Consider the following 18649-nt stretch of genomic DNA (forward strand, 5'->3'; position numbering starts at 1 on the left):
CTCCTCCAGTTGCTATAACGTCTCTATTTCTCACCGTGGCCTACAGAACAGATGGGAATGGAGCAGTGTTTGCAGCTCCCGGCTAGTCTTTTATCAAACTCGCCCTGTGTAACTTTAAACACCTGCCTGTGTACTAATGACCGAGGGGCATGATGCAACTCGGAGCATGTTTCTGGTGGGAAACCTCTCCGGTGAGATGATTTCCCTCCTGGCAGAGGCAGCAGGTGCCCACGGCGATTTTAACTGCCGGTCCGGAAAATTGGACTTTCCTCGGCCGCCCTCGCCAGCTTCCCGGTAAGTGGCGGGGAGAAGAGTTCGGGAGGGTCTTGTTTCCGGGGAGGGAAAGAGGGAAGGGGAGGGAAAGAGGGAATCTAGGGCAGCAGAGGCTGCGACTTTCGCAGCACCTCCTGCTCCTCCTGGCCCCGCAAAGGATAGTTTTATATTTATCAGAAAGGCCTCTGCTGTCTTCAGACCAGCTGCAGAGCTGCTTCTGCCTAGAGCGAATGCCACAGTGGTTTCTCCCGCTCAGGCCCCGGTTACAATTGCATCCGCCTGAAAAACCCTGCAGGTTTACATCGCAAACGGTCGGAACTGGTCAGGATCTGAGCGGGTAAGTAACCTGCTCATTATTAACTGCCTGGTTTCCGCTGGGCGGGTTGTGGTGATTATTCTTGTTTTATAAGAAGCATTGTAATTGGTTTTCCTGCCTTGAGATATATGCTGTAAACTTATTGGTTAGTTGATTCCATGTGACCTGTGGTGGCCATCTTACATTCAGTTCTCTACAGTTTGGTTGAGACTGGGTGCTTAACATGTACTGCTAGTTTTTTAAGGTTAATAAAGCCTAGCTTTTGAAAGGCAAGCTACTCTTTATCTCAATTTATTAATCTTTTGCTATAATGGAACGATATCTTCGACCGGAACGATTTAATGCTGACCCTAATTCTGCAGGAGTGGATGATCAATGGAAACATTGGTATCGTACATTTAAAAACTTTTTGGGCGTGTTGGATCAGCAATCTCTGAATAAGTTGGATATACTAATCAACTACATTGCTCCGGATGTGTATAAGTATATTTTGGACTGTGAAACTTATGAATTGACTATTGCTACATTGGAAATTTTTTTTGTTAAACCCAAAAATGAGGTATTTGCACGTCACCTTTTATCTGCCCGTAGGCAGCAGGCGGGAGAATCCTTGGATGCTTATTTACAAGCACTCCGGCGCCTTGGTGCTAACTGTAATTATAAGGCCGTGTCTGCAGAAGAACATAAGGAAGAGTCGGTACGGGATGCATTTATTAATGGATTACTGTCTAGATCAATTCGTCAGCGGATATTAGAAAATAAGACCTTGGATCTTAAGAGTGCTTTTGAACAAGCCTCTACATTGGATTTGGCTCAGAGAAGTTCGGATTCTTATGCTCTTTTTGATCGGCCTGCGACCATGGTTTCGGCAGTTCCGGATGAAAGGGAGACACGTGGATTTAATAGGAGTGGTTTACCAGATTCCGAAACAGTTTCTACTTCGGCAACTGTTGCCTCTAGGATTCAGAAGTGTTATTTTTGCAGGAACGCCCGGCACCCCCGTTTGAAGTGCCCTGCCCGGGAGGCTGTGTGTAGTAAATGCGGCAAGGGAGGTCATTATGCATGTGTTTGCAAATCGGTTGCCTCCTCTGCGACCATTCAGCCTTTAGATAGGGCGTTTATTGCATCAGTTTCTGCCGCCTTTTCCCATGGCCTAAACAAAGCTATAGTTATGGCCCAAGTTAATGGGTTAGAAGTGAAGGCCCTTATAGATACGGGCAGTACTGAGAGCTTTATAAGTCTTCAGTTTGTGAGGGAGAAGCGTTTGAAAATTTCGCCTGCTTCCTATCAGGTGTGTATGGCTCAGACGACTCTCACCTCACAAGTAGCTGGTTGTTGCCTTGTGAAATTAATTCTCCTAGGTAATACGTATACTGATATACGCCTATCCGTTCTGCCTAATCTCTGTGCGGACATTTTGATTGGTCATGATGTGCTTCAATTACATGAGTCCCTCAGTCTTTCTTTCGGAGGAACTAAGCCACCTTTGTCTATTTGTGGATTAACTTCTTTATTCATTTCTCCATTATCACTTTTTTCCAATTTGATGCCGGACTGTAAGCCAATTGCTACCAAGTCAAGAAGGTATAGCAGTCAGGATAAAGAATTTATTAATTCTGAAGTTCAACGTCTTTTATCGGAAGGAATCACTGAACCTAGTTTTTCGCCCTGGCGGGCACAGGTAGTTGTCACCACTAATGAGAGACATAAGAAGCGAATGGCGATAGACTACTCTCAAACTATTAACAGGTATACTCAATTAGATGCGTACCCCCTGCCTAAGATTGATGAGCTTATCAATAAAGTATCTCAATATAAGGTTTTTAGCACTATTGACCTAAAGAGTGCTTATCATCAGATTCCTATCGCTAAGAGGGACAAACCATATACGGCCTTTGAAGCTGGCGGAAAGCTGTACCAGTTTTGCCGAGTACCATTCGGATCAGGGAAGTTCTTTTATGTCTTCCCAGTTGAAGGAATACCTCCAGAGTCGGGGAATTTCTACTAGCAGAACTACCCCGTATAATCCCCAGGGTAATGGACAGTGCGAACGATACAATGGGGTGATCTGGAAGGCAGTTATGTTGGCTTTGACATCCCGGAACCTTAAGAACACACAGTGGGAAATGGTACTGCCTGATGCCCTGCATTCCATTAGATCATTGCTTTCAACGGCTACTAATGTGACCCCCCATGAAAGGCTCTTCAACTATCCGCGGAGATCCTCTACGGGATATTCGGTACCTTCATGGCTTACTATGCAGGGACCTGTGCTGCTCCAACGCCATGTTAGACTGTCAAAGTATGATCCTTTAGTGGAGGAGGTGGAGCTATTGGAGGCAAATTCCCAATATGCTCATATTCGATTCCAAGATGGGAAAGAAAGTACGGTTTCAGTTAAAGACTTAGCTCCTTGTGGTGGCCAGCCCTCTTCTGAGGACATTAACAATAGCCATAATTCAGATAATGTTGATGTCGTCACAGATACTACGAACATTTCCAATCCTATTGCAGACACTTACAATTCTCTCAGTCTGCCCCCGATGGATGTTCATGACCCTCCCAGTCTACCTTCTAATGGGACTTCCAATCCGGAAACCGTTGATAATCGGGATATTGATAGCCTCCCTGCAGAAGATATTTCTGTGTCTCCTGGTGTGGGAGGGCAAGGAACTCCACCAAGGCTAAGAAGGTCGACACGAACAAGATATCCGGTCGACCGATTAAAAATGGACTTTTAAAATAATTAATAATTTAATAGTAAAATTTTAAAATTGTTGAAGGCATTATACATGTATTGCTCTAGTCATAAATAACTAATTGTAAACTGTAAAGGCTACCTAGGTTGAAGTATATTTTAAAAGGAGGGGTGAATGTGGTGATTATTCTTGTTTTATAAGAAGCATTGTAATTGGTTGCCTGTTTTCCTGCCTTGAGATATATGCTGTAAACTTATTGGTTAGTTGATTCCATGTGACCTGTGGTGGCCATCTTAAATTCAGTTCTCTACAGTTTGGTTGAGACTGGGTGCTTAACATGTACTGCTGGTTTTTTAAGGTTAATAAAGCCTAGCTTTTGAAAGGCAAGCTACTCTTTATTTCACGGGTAGAGTTAAAATCGACTCCCGGGTGCCGGCTAAAGAGTATGGAAAAATATCAGTTGTGGTGCTATTTTGCTCAATCATAAACAAATGCAGTCCATGTCATATTGAGTCATAATTCAGTCACTGTATATTGGGGGGGGAAAAAGCTTATCTTCTGGAGACCAGGCAGTGCATTGCCTACAAGTTGGTGTGCTCGAATCCAGTGAGAGAGGTATAGCAGCGGGGAAGCTCTCCCTGTGCAGAGTTAGTTTGAAGCAAGGTATCTGGCTGAATTAATGTGGCACTCAAGTGTGATCTGTTCATTTTAAGGCTATAAAATACTTTGCTCCTCTGTGGAGTACCTGCAGCTCATTCTCTTGAAAGATATTTATCATGTTAAACCATTTCATAAACTTGCTGAGATGGATTTATGCATCTCATCTTCCAGAAAGAGAGAGATCATAGAAACATAGAAAAATAGGAGCAGGAGTAGGCCATTCGGCCCTTCGAGCCTGCACCACCATTCAATATGATCATGGCTGATCCTCTATCTCAATACCATATTCCCGCTCCTCCCCATACCCCTTGATGCCTTTTGTGTCTAGAAATCTATCTATCTCCTTCTTAAATATATTCAGTGACTTGGCCTCCACAGCCTTCTGAGGTAGAGAATTCCACAGGTTCACCAGCGTCTGAGTGAAGAAATTTCTCCTCATCTCAGTCCTAAATGTCCACGAGAGATAATTCTGGGTAGCGAGGTGATGGATATCCATTCAGTGGGGTGACAGAATACCCGAGGCACAAGGAGGTGGGCTGGTTCAGTGTGGGCGCCCAGACTCCATTTAAAAACAGAATTTGACCCACAGGGACGATCTTTACAAATCAATGCATCACTTCTTCCCAAACACAAATTAATTCTACCTGCATGAGAAACCATCGTTAACTCCTCCATACATACCGATTGATTGCACTCACAGCACATCGCACACTCTACGTGCTTAATAGATGCAATCGATTTACTCCCAAATTAAACATTCCTAAGTAGCTTACAAAGTCAGATTCAAACCTGTGCTTTGATATTGCAGTTTTGACACTCTCTCTAGCTTGGTACAATCAGTTGGTCAATTAGATCACAATTCTGCAGCACAATTCGCAAGGCTCACTTGTCAAAATGGATGCAAAAATCTCCACAAATCTTTAATACAGAACCCAGTATTCCAAAACACTAAATTTGTCACTTCCAGGTTTAATTGTGTTAGTTGCATGCCAGTTTCTCCCCCCCTTCCCTTTCTTTCCCAAAGGTGTTGATTGATTTCTGCGGTATAGTTCCACAGGTGCTAATCACTTCCAATAGCCTGCCCAATTGTCCATTATTTATGGGGCGCGGGGGGAGGGGCAAATTGGCCGGGGTTCCTGCTCTTGATCACTGCCCTGCAAATCTTCAGTAAGTGTGCTTGTTATGTGGACACTGGATCAGGCTGTGGCGGCCCACATTAATTCATCAGCCAGCCGCTACTTAACTGCAAAGGCTCACACATGAATCATGATCGTTTGGCCATATCAGAAGGTAACTGCGGAAGGGCACGGAAGCAAGAAGTCAACATTTTAGAAGAGTGGAGAAAATTGGCAAAAGAACAGTAAGTATGTTTATCAAATGAAAATAATATGGAGGAAAATTAACATAGTATGTCAGTGTAATGATGTGCTGTGTCATGCTGTTCACGACCTCAGGACATCCCAAAGCACTTTACAGCCAATTAAGTCCTTTTGGAGTGTAGTCACGGCTGTAATGTAGGAAACGTGACAGCTAATTTGTGCACAAGATCCCACAAACAGCAATGTGATAATGATCAGATCATCTGTTTTAGTGATATTGATTGAGGGATAAATATTGGCCCAGGGCACAGAGGATAACTCCCCTGCTCTTCTTCGAAATAGTGCCATGGGATCTTTTACATCCATCTGAGAAGGCAGGAAGGCAGGTTCAGTTTAAAGACTCATTCGAAAGACGACACCACCAACAGTGCAGCACTCCCTCGGTATTGCACTGGAGTACCAGCCTAGATTTTTGCGCTCAAGTCTCTGGAGTGGGACTTGAACCCACGACCTTCTGGCTCAGGAGGTGCGAGCGTCACCACTGAGCCACGGCTGAGACATGAGTTGCGATCCCATCCGAGATATCAGGGGGATGTGGTCAGCACAGGGCAAGTGGTTCCTGAAAAAAGGGCAGAAAAGTTTGATTATCTCAGCCCATTCCAACACACCTCCAAATAATGAGTAAGAGGGCCAAATTAACAGAGGGCTGGAAGAAAGTTATTGGTCAACCTTGGCAAATGGTTCAGGGTGTTCAAAAGAGGGAGAGAAAAAAAACTTCTAAATAAATTGGAGGTATAAATTATTTTGTGAAACTTCCATAAAGATTGGTTTGTTGCAACCATCCGCTCATTTTTGTGAGTTTAACATTACAAGTCAAAATTGTGATTTAGAGCATCAGACATTTGCCTTATTGATTTATGAAAACCATTCTTGGTTTCTCCCATGTCTTACTGGATCAAATGTAACCAGATCTGATTCTTGACCTGTTTGACGTTAGCTATCATCTTGCAATCGCTTGTTCCCAATACAAGGCTCCTTGGAACCTGCACCAAAGGTCTGAGGTAACAGAAGGCTGCTGATGATAGGTCTCTCTCTGCTTACAGAATATATACCAGTAGAAAGAAACAGATTAGGATCTTTTTCATAAAAGCAATCCCACAATATTATTTTGATTGTACGGCAACTATAAAAGTACTGGTAATCTAATCCAATTACTGAGTAAGAAATTTGTTTAAGGTCACATCAGCTCCTGGCACAGAATAGCAGATGGCCTTTTGATCTCATATTTCATTGCTCATATTCAGTTACAGGTTGCCCTTGTGAGACTCCATTGCACTATTTGAGAGTATTAGTCACTCCAAAACACTGACTAGTATTTAAGTTGCGATAATCAGACCACAACTGGTTTTATTATTTCGCTGCAGTTATCTTGCTCTCGAAGGCATTGAAAAATTGCTACCATTTCAAATGTGACCAATGTGCAGAGAGCCAAATTCTGGAGCACAGAAGTGTGCAGCTCCCCCATATATACTGAGAAATTAAATGCACTACCTTCTGTATTAATGTACTACTTACTCAAATATTCAAGTACGTTCCATAAGCTGGTTTGGGACATGGGGGCGATTGAAGTAAAATGTTCTTAATGTAGAAGATGTCCCAAAAGGTAAGGGCCCGTCCTGCAATTATTAGTTTAATGACTAAGATCAAAGACGGTGGCTAGAATTTCCATGGAGTTAGGTACATAGGAACACAGGAGGTGGCCATTCAGCCCCTCGAACCTGTTCCGCCATTCAATGAGATTTTTTTTTTTATTCATTGATGGGATGTGGGCGTCGCTGGCTAGGCCTGCATTTAGTGCCCATCCCTAATTGCCCTTGAGAAGATGGTGGTGAGCCGCCTTCTTGAACCGCTGCAGTCCATATGGTGTAGGTACACCCACAATGCTGTTAGGGAGTTCCAGGATTTTGGCTGATCTGCGACCTAACTCCATTTCCTGCCTTTGGCCCATATCCCTTAATACCTTTGGTTACCCAAAAGTTATCAATCTCCGATTTAAAATTAATTGATCTAGCATCAATTGCCATTTGCGGAAGAGAGTTCCAAACTTCTACCACCCTTTGTGTGTAGAAGTGTTTCCTAATTTCACTCCTGACAGTTCTGGCTCTAATTGTTAGACTATGACCCCTAGTCCTAGAATCCCCAACCAGCGGAAATAGTTTCTCTCCACGTACCCTATCTGTTCCCCTTAATATCTTGAAAACTTCGATCAGATCACCCCTTAACCTTCTAAATTCGAGGGAATATAACCCTAATTTGTGTAATCTCTCCTTGTAACTTAACCCTTGGAGTCCGGGCATCATTCTGGTAATCCTACGCTGCACTCCCTCCGAGGCCAATATATCCTTCCCAAGGTGTGGTGCCCAGAACGGCTCACAGTACTCCAGGTGTGGTCTAGTTCTCCCGCTCTTCCGTTAGACAAAGACCATAAATGGGCACGGGCTCGACGGGCCGAATGGCCTTCTTCTGTGCTGTAACCATTCTATGATTCTATGGCTTCTCACGCTATTTCTCTGGGATTTTCAGTCGATCCTCCGCCACAGTTACGGGTTGATCAGGAGAGCCCCCTGAGGAAAGTTCAGGCTCTTGTTTGCTGAAGTCAGCACCATTTGCCGTGTAAAAATCATTTTAGAAATGGGCTCTCCCAGGTCGCACACCGAAGAATTGATTATTAAGCAGTACACCTGCTTCCTTTGCATACTTTACGTGCGCCTTTTTCTAGATGAAAGAGCCGGGCAGAATACTAATTCCTAAAAATTTGGTTGCTTTGCGTCTCCCGTTAGCGTCAGGGCGCTAACAGGGTGCAAAGCAACAAGCACCCAGGTGCGGCGCCATCAACGCCTCTCGCAAAATTCAGCGGGAGGTTAGTGGCGGCGGTAACCGTTGGCGATGACGTGATCGCTGTGCGCAGCATCCCGGCCACGATCTTCGGTAGCACCCCCTGACTTACCGCCGGACGCTATGTCCGACGGGGTGAGGGGGGGCCTAACTGCGACTGTGGTGGCGCTAATTAAAGGGAAGGTGCCGGGCGGCCATTTTTGTTGCTGGCCACCTGCCAGCACCTGTCCCCTCTGCTGCCCCCCCCCACCCCGTGGAGTGCCAGCTGCGCTCCGTGAGCCCGGCACTTCTCGAGTGCTGGGCTCTTTTGCCGGTACTCCAATCCCTGGTGGCCCAGTTGAGCCCCGGGTCGCGCTACGCTAGGCCCCACCCCTTTAAGGAGGGGAGGAAGGCCTGCAGTGTCGCGGCGCGAGGTGCCGCGATATTCACTCGCAGCGCCCCAAGAGGGAGGCGGAGTGCTTCCAGTAGCGCCCCGCTTCCTTCTCGGGGCGCTACCGATGAATTTCAGGCGCGTTAGTGCCCCAAAATGGGCATGACTCAATTTATGGCCCCTTGTTCTGGACTCCCCCACCAGAGGGAATAGTTTCTCCTTATCTCGCCTGTCAGGTTCGTACACTTGCGCCCGCTGGTACCCGTCAGTGCTGACCCACCGGTGATTGCGGACTCAGCAGGAGGGAACCTCACTTACATGGGGTCAGGGGGCACCTGCATCACTGTGGCGTCCACTTGCCCCCAGACAATCTAGTGATGCCCACCAATGAGGGAGGGTTTCCCCAGGTGCCCCCTTCAGCCCTCTGTGTAAGGGGGCTGATCCCAATTTATAAACAAAAATTACTGACCGTTTCTTCAGGGGATTCAGGCTGCTCCGCTCACCCAGCCCCTCCCCTCCCCTCTGGTGGGGCCCACCTGGAGGAAGGTATGCTTAATCTCACTCCATGTACCGGCCTCCAGTAATACACTAGATGCTGACTGAGCTGGGGGGCAGGGAGAGAAATCCCAGCACAGGGAATCCCTGCCTCCCAGTTTCGCTCCCTGGGGCCGGCCAAAACATCATTGGTCTTACAAGGCCGACTGGGAAATCCAATAATCAGCGGGTCTTGTCGGGTTGCCAACCCTCCTGGATTGCCCTGGAGTCTCCAGGAATTAAAGATTAATACCCTGGACATTGCTGCGAGCAAATTCTCTCATTTTCTTTGAACACTTTCGTTTATTAGTTATAAAAGTATTGAAGGTGGGGGAAAATTGGCTGTTAAACTGGGCGGGACGGTTGGAGGTCATGTGATGGAACCTCCAGGAATACTTCCAACCAGAGTTGGCAACCCTTGGGTCCTGGTGGGATCCCCTGAGGAAAGTCAGGGCCATAAAACTAGACACCTAAAGACTGCAAAGTCAGTGATTTCTTCTTGTCTCCCTCAACTGACTTTACTGCCTGCAGTGCGTCCTCTGCCAAGTTCACGAGCTCAATATGCATCAGCGCAGCTAATTACATGCCTTTGAATAAACGTCACTTACAAAAACATAAACCTCTGTATGGAAGCTTTAATAACACAAGCAAGGACCTATGCAGCTTGGAATGCTCCTGGAATGAGCCTGTAACATGTTGTTGATGGCAGTACACCATCAGCATTCCAGAACCCATGACACCTTGCTTCCCATTCCCCGAGTTAGTAAATAACGTGCAATGCCAGGGTCAGGTTCTCACTTTATGCTCAAAATCCTATAGCCTGGATTTTCCAATCGGTGTTAGTCAGTTTAAAATGAATGGGTTAATGCAGGCATTTCCACTCCTGTTTCTATCTCGGCTTATGACTCTTACTAGAATTTTAAAGCGACACCTCATCTGGCGGAGATTCAGTTGAATAACTGTGGCTGTCCACAGCCAGCATCCAAAGTGATGAAGGCCTGGAAATCTGATCATGCTCAGAATCGGGCGCACAAAGGATGCTGCAAGCGCCTGTTGGTACTCACTCAGGCAGCACGCAATATTCACGCTGCCTTATCATTTTAATCACATCGGTGTGCAGCCAGCGCTATTTGCACTACTCATTGATTGCACGCCTGCCGGTGGGGGGGAGGGGGGGGTGGAAATCAGGCATCTATGATACTACTTAAAGGCTGCCAGCACCTCTTAAAGGAGAAGTGCACTCTGGCTGCAAACACCAGAGACAGACTTTTGCAAGCAGAAGTATGGCTGAAACAACCGCTGAGCGAGCACCAAGGTTCTCAGAGGCTGCCCTGGAGGCCCTGGTGCAGGCAGTGGACAGGAGGAGTGACATCCTCTTCCCCCTAGTTGGCAGGAAGCCCTCCAAGCATCAACTACGTCAGCAGAGTATGTCAACGTCAGGAGTCTAGCACCTGACTGCAATGCCAGAAGAAGTTCAATGATCTCACTAGAGTTATCAAGGTAAGAACACTGCTCTCTTACTCTCTGCTCAAACCTCCACCACTTACAACCTCAGTACTCACAAGTCGCCCTTGCTCCGCGTCCCTTCATTCTCCTCCAATCACTGCACCACACTTCACTACACCCACTTCTCCTCACACTCACCACTATTGCAACCCTCACTAACCCACAATTCACATCTCACACACTGGCTATCAGCTGTTCTACCATGACAGGCAAATTCTCCAAACACCTCAAAAGGCTCTCACTAACAAACTCCTTTGTTTCTTGGAGGAGCAGGTTGCCCACAATTCAAGACAGCAGGCTGGCACCGGAGGAGAAAGAGCCCGCATGAACCTTCTCGCCCCCGTGCTGGATATCATGGGCAGGGGCAGAGTTGAGGCTGTAGTGACTGACAATGCTGGAGGAGACGTCACGCAGGGTTTCTTCATAGATAATCTCTTTGTCCCTTCTGAGTTCTCTCTCACCTCTCACACTAGTGAGGATACTAGTTTTGCTGCAGAGGTCTCTGATGCTGACTTTGAGAGCCCAGCCTATCGAAGAAGGCTCATGGGCATACAGCAGGAAATGTACGGTGTACTGGGCAGGCAGTCTGCCAGCGAGCTTGTGCACAATGTTACGGAGCATGTAGGAGTCCACCTCCAACCTATCTCATGGCTTCACGCAGAGTATAGAGACCAATCGGTCCAACATGGTCAGTTCCATTAATATAACAGTGGCACCCACTGTGATGGAGCCTACTCTGACAGCTTCCATGGCAGCACAGACTGCTGCCATCTTGGCTCCGGGAGCCCATGTTGACATGGGCTTCCAAAGCCTCACAGCAGTCCTGCACTCTGTTGTTGCGCAGAGCAGTTGGAGTGCTGAAGCGCCATCCCAGGAAAATGGCTGTGGCTCCATGGGAGAAGCACCTGCTGTCCTCTTCCAGGCTGACAGCACGCCTCCTCCTCCGCCAACACCCCTGTTAGTGTCACGCAGCCAGCCGGGGCAGACTGCTGTGGCCCACGCTGGGAGGCTGCAGTCTGCAGCCAGGTCCTCTAGGCCCAGAGCTGCTTTCCATGCACGCCCACCATGGCCATTTGAAGTGTCCTCAATGTAACGTCAACAGCCTTCCACCTCCGAAGCTGTAGCCACTGGGGAAACAGCTTATAAAAGCACTAGAATAGTGAAAGGAGTATGCAAGACAGGCACTAAGACCGGCACAAGGGTGATTCTTAATTATTTGTGTAAACTATTAGATAGAGATGCAATTGAGTTGATTGATAAACTTGTTTTTTGCTCTGGGTTTGGTGTTGCTGTTTATCACTGTAGTGAAATAAGGACAAGACCAATAAGTCTGAACTGATGGAAGGCATTTGGATGGTGCTAGTAAGGACAGTGGTAAGGATTGTGGGACAGTTGGCCGTATTGGGGATTGTGGGACTGTTGGCCATATTGGGGATTGTGGGACTGTTGGCCGTATTGGGGATTGTGGGACTGTTGGCCGTATTGGGGATTGTGGGACTGTTGGCCGTATTGGGGATTGTGGGACTGTTGGCCGTATTGGGGATTGTGGGACTGTTGGCCGTATTGGAGATTGTGGGACTGTTGGCCGTACTGGGGATTGTGGGACTGTTGGCCGTACTGGGGATTGTGGGACTGTTGGCCGTACTGGGGATTGTGGGACTGTTGGCCGTATTGGGGACTGTGGGACTGTTGGCCGTACTGGGGACTGTGGGACTGTTGGCCGTACTGGGGATTGTGGGACTGTTGGCCGTACTGGGGATTGTGGTACTGTTGGCCGTACTGGGGATTGTGGGACTGTTGGCCGTACTGGGGATTGTGGGACTGTTGGTCGTACTGGGGATTGTGGGACTGTTGGTCGTACTGGGGATTGTGGGACTGTTGGCTGTACTGGGGATTGTGGGAATGTTGGCTGTATTGGGGATTGTGGGACTGTTGGTTGTACTGGGGATTGTGGGACTGCTGGCTGTACTGGGGATTGTGGGACTGCTGGCTGTACTGGGGATTGTGGGACTGCTGGCTGTACTGGAGATTGTGGGAATGTTGGCTGTATTGGGGATTGTGGGACTGTTGGCTGTATTGGGGATTGTGGAACTGTTGGCCGTATTGGGGATTGTGGGACTGTTGGCTGTACTGGGGATTGTGGGAATGTTGGCTGTATTGGGGATTGTGGGACTGTTGGCTGTACTGGGGATTGTGGGAATGTTGGCTGTATTGGGGATTGTGGGACTGTTGGTTGTACTGGGGATTGTGGGAATGTTGGCTGTATTGGGGATTGTGGGACTGTTGGTTGTACTGGGGATTGTGGGACTGCTGGCCGTATTGGGGATTGTGGGACTGTTGGCTGTACTGGGGATTGTGGGAATGTTGGCTGTATTGGGGATTGTGGGACTGTTGGTTGTACTGGGGATTGTGGGAATGTTGGCTGTATTGGGGATTGTGGGACTGTTGGTTGTACTGGGGATTGTGGGACTGCTGGCTGTACTGGAGATTGTGGGAATGTTGGCTGTATTGGGGATTGTGGAACTGTTGGCTGTATTGGGGATTGTGGAACTGTTGGCCGTATTGGGGATTGTGGGACTGTTGGCTGTACTGGGGATTGTGGGAATGTTGGCTTTATTGGGGATTGTGGGACTGTTGGTTGTACTGGGGATTGTGGGACTGCTGGCTGTACTGGAGATTGTGGGAATGTTGGCTGTATTGGGGATTGTGGGACTGTTGGCTGTACTGGAGATTGTGGGAATGTTGGCTGTATTAGGGATTGTGGGACTGTTGGTTGTATTGGGGATTGTGGGACTGTTGGCTGTACTGGGGATTGTGGGAGAACTGATTTAGGTGAAGTGCTCCTCAATGAGACAAAAGAAAATCCCATTCTGCCTTTGATGGCTGCAATTTACAAAATTAAAACGATTTTTCCTAGTTATATATTTTAAAGGCAATTTTGAATTCACTGCTCTTATCAGCTGCTGCAAAGTTTAACTGCTACTTAAACACAGTTTGCTCTACAGTTGATTGACAGCTTAGTTAACAAGTGACATGCCGATAACAGACAGCACATTGCAAAATAAAGCAGACCACATAAACAATGATTGGAAAGGTAATGTGTATCGTCACAATTCATCTATCACTAATCAAGCATTTTTATGTGGGATGTTGAGGGGTGGAGGATGGGCAGGAAGGGGTGAAAGAGGTGACATTCAATTTAAGAAGCATCTAACTTACTTGACTATTGGTTCAAAAGAACAGAATATGGCCACTTTGACCTGTGCAGCACATACAATTCAGCATGTTTTAATACGGAGAATACAGGCACACTTTGGGCTATTGACCTTTATATTCAAAGGACAGTTTGGCAGCCTTAAACGGAGCAAGATTACAGATGGGAATCAGCTTCCATCTCGTTTTCATAATCTGCTCATATTAATTGTGTCGATACCTTTGTGTGTATATATATATATTTATATATGTATTCAATTAAAATTGAAACCTGAAACCCCCTGAGGCTATCAGACTTGGAATAGCTCCTGATAAAATGCAAGAATAAAAAATATAGTTCTCATTGCAAAAGTTCACAGATACATAAAATAAAATGTTAAACAAAATTTGTTGGTTCACATAAACAACACCTTCAGCTGTCAAACCTTTTAAGATCTACTTTCTCCTTTGAAACTTATAAACTGAAAGAAAACAAACTCTACAGATGGTTATCATTACGATAATTACTAAGAAATTTGAAAATAGGCGAAATGCAGATGTATTTTTACAAGCAATACGAAATAAAAACAATAGGGGTGTAATGAGGTAGAAAGAGCAACGAGTACCATAAGATAACAGGTCCAAGCAGAAGCAAATGGATTCCAACTGGCCGTATCAGCACAAGGAGACAATGTAACACAAGCTTAGGCGATAAACTTCAACGAGACCAGAGACAATTAATCTTCTTACAGTAGTTCGTCTGGTAAGCTAGACTTTGAAGGTAAATTTTCTGGTGTTTGGGCCTTGGAAGTAACAGGTTAGAGTCCCATTTCTTTTTCCCAGATCACTGGTGGGTTTTTGTATGTGTCTTTGGGAGTTCGGCATTTTTCGTGTGTTTTTTTTATTTATTGAGGGACTCAGATGCTGGGCAAGGCACAGACTCCAGACCACCATCAAGGTCTCAAAGGGAAAGTGAATACGGGATAACTGAACTAGTGGTGGTTTTAACGTTCGTAGGAACACGAGGATCTGATTAATGGACAGACAACCTAGGCCTTTATCTTTTTTTAATTTGCTCTTGGGGGGGCTAAGGGCAACACTAACAGCATCAGATTGATTGCCCATCCTCAGCTGCTCCAAGAAGCTGATGGCTGGCCACCTTCTTGAACCGCTACCTGCGTGATTGCTTAACAAATCAGTGGCTGCTAGGCTACTTCAGACAGCATTTAAGAGTCAACTATATATAGTGCGGGGCTAGAGTCACATGTAGGCCACCCCAGAGGTAAGTGGCAGGTTCTGATCCCAGAAGGAATTAATGAGCTAGTTAGATCGCTGCACTGCCTGCTGGAAATTCACCGCTGGAAAGATTTGTTCATACGACAAGGGTTTAAACTGTTGCGCCGCGGGTTTCTTCAAGGCTTCTTCTGGTCCACCGCTGTAACTTTGAGAGAAAATTAGGTAGGTTCCTTTACAGCCATGTGCCTTTATGATATTCCCTGCGCCCATGTAATGCAGTGTGTCTGGGCACAGGCCCATGTAAATCTCCCCTATAGGTTTAAGAGGTGGGTCACTATAATACACAGATGTATACATTAAAGCTCAAAACAGAATGGAGGTAGAATCTGGAGGTAGAATCTGAAGTCAAACAAATTGCTGGGCCATGTCCCTAATTGGCTGGATCAGGGGTTTGAGCGGAGGGATGAATATGTTCAGATTGAGCTGAGGTTACCTGCACTGGCATGTGAGAGGAGGTGTGCTATGCTACATGTATTTTTAGTGGACAATCAGGACTGTCCTTCACGGAAAGTGCTCGATGATCAGAGAGCAAAATGGTTTGTACCAATTCCTGACAACTTGCCATGATCCTCCTCATCAGGGCTACCCAAGTATTAGCCTGCTGTCCATAGTGGATATAATTACAGGAACAAGTATCTGGTTCAGTAGATGGAAGGATTTGTCGGAGAACAGGATCTGTTAGCGCAAAATGGAAGACTTCCCTGATGTATAACGAGCAACCATGGGAGGCTTTTAAATTCATGTAAGACTGTGGGTGGGAGGGTATTGGCCATGTAAGACTGTGGGTGGGAGGGTACTGGCCATGTAAGACTGTGGGTGGGAGGGTACTGGCCATGTAAGACTGTGGGTGGGAGGGTACTGGTCATGTAAGACTGTGGGTGGGAGGGTACTGGCCATGTAAGACTGTGGGTGGGAGGGTACTGGCCATGTAAGACTGTGGGTGGGAGGGTACTGGCCATGTAAGACTGTGGGTGGGAGGGTACTGGCCATGTAAGACTGTGGGTGGGAGGGTACTGGTCATGTAAGACTGTGGGTGGGAGGGTACTGGCCATGTAAGACTGTGGGTGGGAGGGTACTGGTCATTTAAGACTGTGGGTGGGAGGGTACTGGCCATGTAAGACTGTGGGTGGGAGGGTACTGGCCATGTAAGACTGTGGGTGGGAGGGTACTGGCCATGTAAGACTGTGGGTGGGAGGGTACTGGTCATGTAAGACTGTGGGTGGGAGGGTACTGGTCATGTAAGACTGTGGGTGGGAGGGTACTGGTCATGTAAGACTGTGGGTGGGAGGGTACTGGCCATGTAAGACTGTGGGTGGGAGGGTACTGGCCATGTAAAACTGTGGGTGGGAGGGTACTGGCCATGTAAGACTGTGGGTGGGAGGGTACTGGTCATGTAAGACTGTGGGTGGGAGGGTACTGGTCATGCAAGACTGTGGGTGGGAGGGTACTGGCCATGTAAGACTGTGGGTGGGAGGTGATGCACTATTAATAACTCAAAAGACTGAGATTAAGCGAGTAATTAACAGGCTTTTATTAACAAGAGAATGAAGGTGTGCGTCGAGTGGTCGACCGGTCCAGAATACAAAGGGGCTGTGGAGCAGTCACCTTTATACCTGGATTCGTGGGAGGAGTCAGCCGAGGCATGTACAGGCATGTACACAGTGGAATACAAACAGTGGTTTACCACAGGAGGGTACTGGCCATGTAAGACTGTGGGTGGGAGGGTACTGGCCATGTAAGACTGTGGGTGGGAGGGTACTGGCCATGTAAGACTGTGGGTGGGAGGGTACTGGCCATGTAAGACTGTGGGTGGGAGGGTACTGGCCATGTAAGACTGTGGGTGGGAGGGTACTGGCCATGTAAGACTGTGGGTGGGAGGGTACTGGCCATGTAAGACTGTGGGTGGGAGGGTACTGGCCATGTAAGACTGTGGGTGGGAGGGTACTGGCCATGTAAGACTGTGGGTGGGAGGGTACTGGCCATGCCATTCATATTTCATTCACTGCATTATTCTAAGGTTTTGGTGAAGTCTCCTACCTTGGCATGATTGGTGACGCCATGAAACCTTTTCCAGCACTACAACCAATGATGCTTGTATTTCCATGATTCACTGCCTTCTGCCAGGCACTCTGAACCACCCGACACAACACTGCATGATCATTCACAGGGAAGACCTCTCTCCTCTGCCGTACGTGATGCACTAACATTTCCGCAGCCCCTTGAGAAAACGGGAACGCCTTCCACAACTGCGGATTGAAATGGCTGCAGAGTAACAAACTTTTCATCTTCAACTTTCCCCATTCCTGAAATAATGTCCCTTTAAATTGCAACAACACGTGATGTCCAATCCACTAATGGGCAAGCTGCCAATCAGATGCATGATTCATGCATGCAGCTGGCCCAAGACATAATGAGACTGAACCTAGAAACCCAGGTGGGTTCAGAACTCTCTGACTGGCCGGTATTAGCCACTCTGCTCGTGTGTATTTCAGTCTTTTGAGATTAAAAATCATTGTTCTAGAGCTGATAGAACATAAAACAGCCAATAATCAACAGGTCCATGTCTGCGACATCTTCCAAACAACACAGCTGATTTGATGTACAGTTTCAAATGAGTTAAATCCATTACATGATTTGGCATCATTTTGTTTCTGTTGCCTTTTCATCTTCCAATTAATGCTTCTTATTATTGATTTGCATGCTCAATAAGGAGTGCCCTAATAAAAGGGCTATGCAAACAACACGCTGCTCAATACAAAGCTATTTTTCCTTGACTTGAGAACAGTACTAAAGAAAGAAAGTAAAAAGACTTGCATTTATATAGTGCCTTTCACAACCTCAGGACATCCAAAGTGCTTTACAGCCAATGAATTACTTTTGAAGTGTAGTCACTGTTGTAATGTGGTTAACACGGCAGCAAATTTGCACACAGCAAGCTTCCACAAACAGCAATGTGATAATGACCAGATAATCTGTTTTAGTGGTGTTGATTGAGGGATAAATATTGGCCAGGACACTGGGGAGAACTCCCTGCTCTTCTTCAAAATAGTGCTATGGGATCTTTTACATCCACCTGAGAGGGTAGACGGGGCCTCGGTATAACATCTCATCCAAAAGACTGCAGTACTGCACTGGAGTGTCAGCCCAGATGTTTGTGCTCAAGTCTCAGGATTTGGGACTTGAACCCACAACCTTCGGACTCAGAAGCGAGAATGCTACGAACTGAGCCTTTGGTAGAAAGTTAACATGCAGGTACAGCAAGCAATTGGGAAAGCAAGTAGTATGTTGGCCTTTATTACAAGCGGATTTGAGTATAAGAGTAAAGACGTGTTACTACAATTATATAAGGCTATGGTGAGATCACACCTGGAATATTGTGTACAGTTTTGGTCTCCTTACCTAAGGAAGGATATACTTGCCATAGAGGGAAGGCAATGAAGGTTCACCAGACTGATGTTCTTATGTTCTTATGATTCCTAGGATGGGTGGATTGTCCTATGAGGAGAGATTGAGTAGACTAGGCCTATATTCTCTGGAGTTTAGAAGAATGAAAGGTGATCTCATTGAAACATACAAAATTCTTACAGGG

At 46.6% G+C, this 18649-nt stretch overlaps 2 protein-coding genes across 6 annotated transcripts in view; one reads left to right on the forward strand and one right to left on the reverse strand.

The window, feature by feature from the left end:
- LOC147102682 (myocardin-like) overlaps positions 1-18649 on the reverse strand; it is a 291661-nt gene that overhangs the window by 198884 nt on the left and 74128 nt on the right. The window lies entirely within an intron of this gene.
- The window catches only part of LOC147102683 (uncharacterized), a 127071-nt gene continuing 113538 nt past the window's right edge, over positions 5117-18649 (forward strand). Inside the window, exon 1 of the mRNA XM_085963403.1 lies at positions 5117-5308. Coding sequence (XP_085819529.1) covers positions 5208-5308 — 101 coding nt within the window. The 5' untranslated portion in view covers positions 5117-5207. The remainder of the gene's footprint in view (positions 5309-18649) is intronic.

The sequence above is a fragment of the Somniosus microcephalus genome, chromosome 21 (genome assembly GCF_052327205.1).
Source record: "Somniosus microcephalus isolate GS21.2 chromosome 21, FLI_Smic_1.0, whole genome shotgun sequence".
NCBI classification, from domain to species: Eukaryota; Metazoa; Chordata; class Chondrichthyes; order Squaliformes; family Somniosidae; genus Somniosus; species Somniosus microcephalus.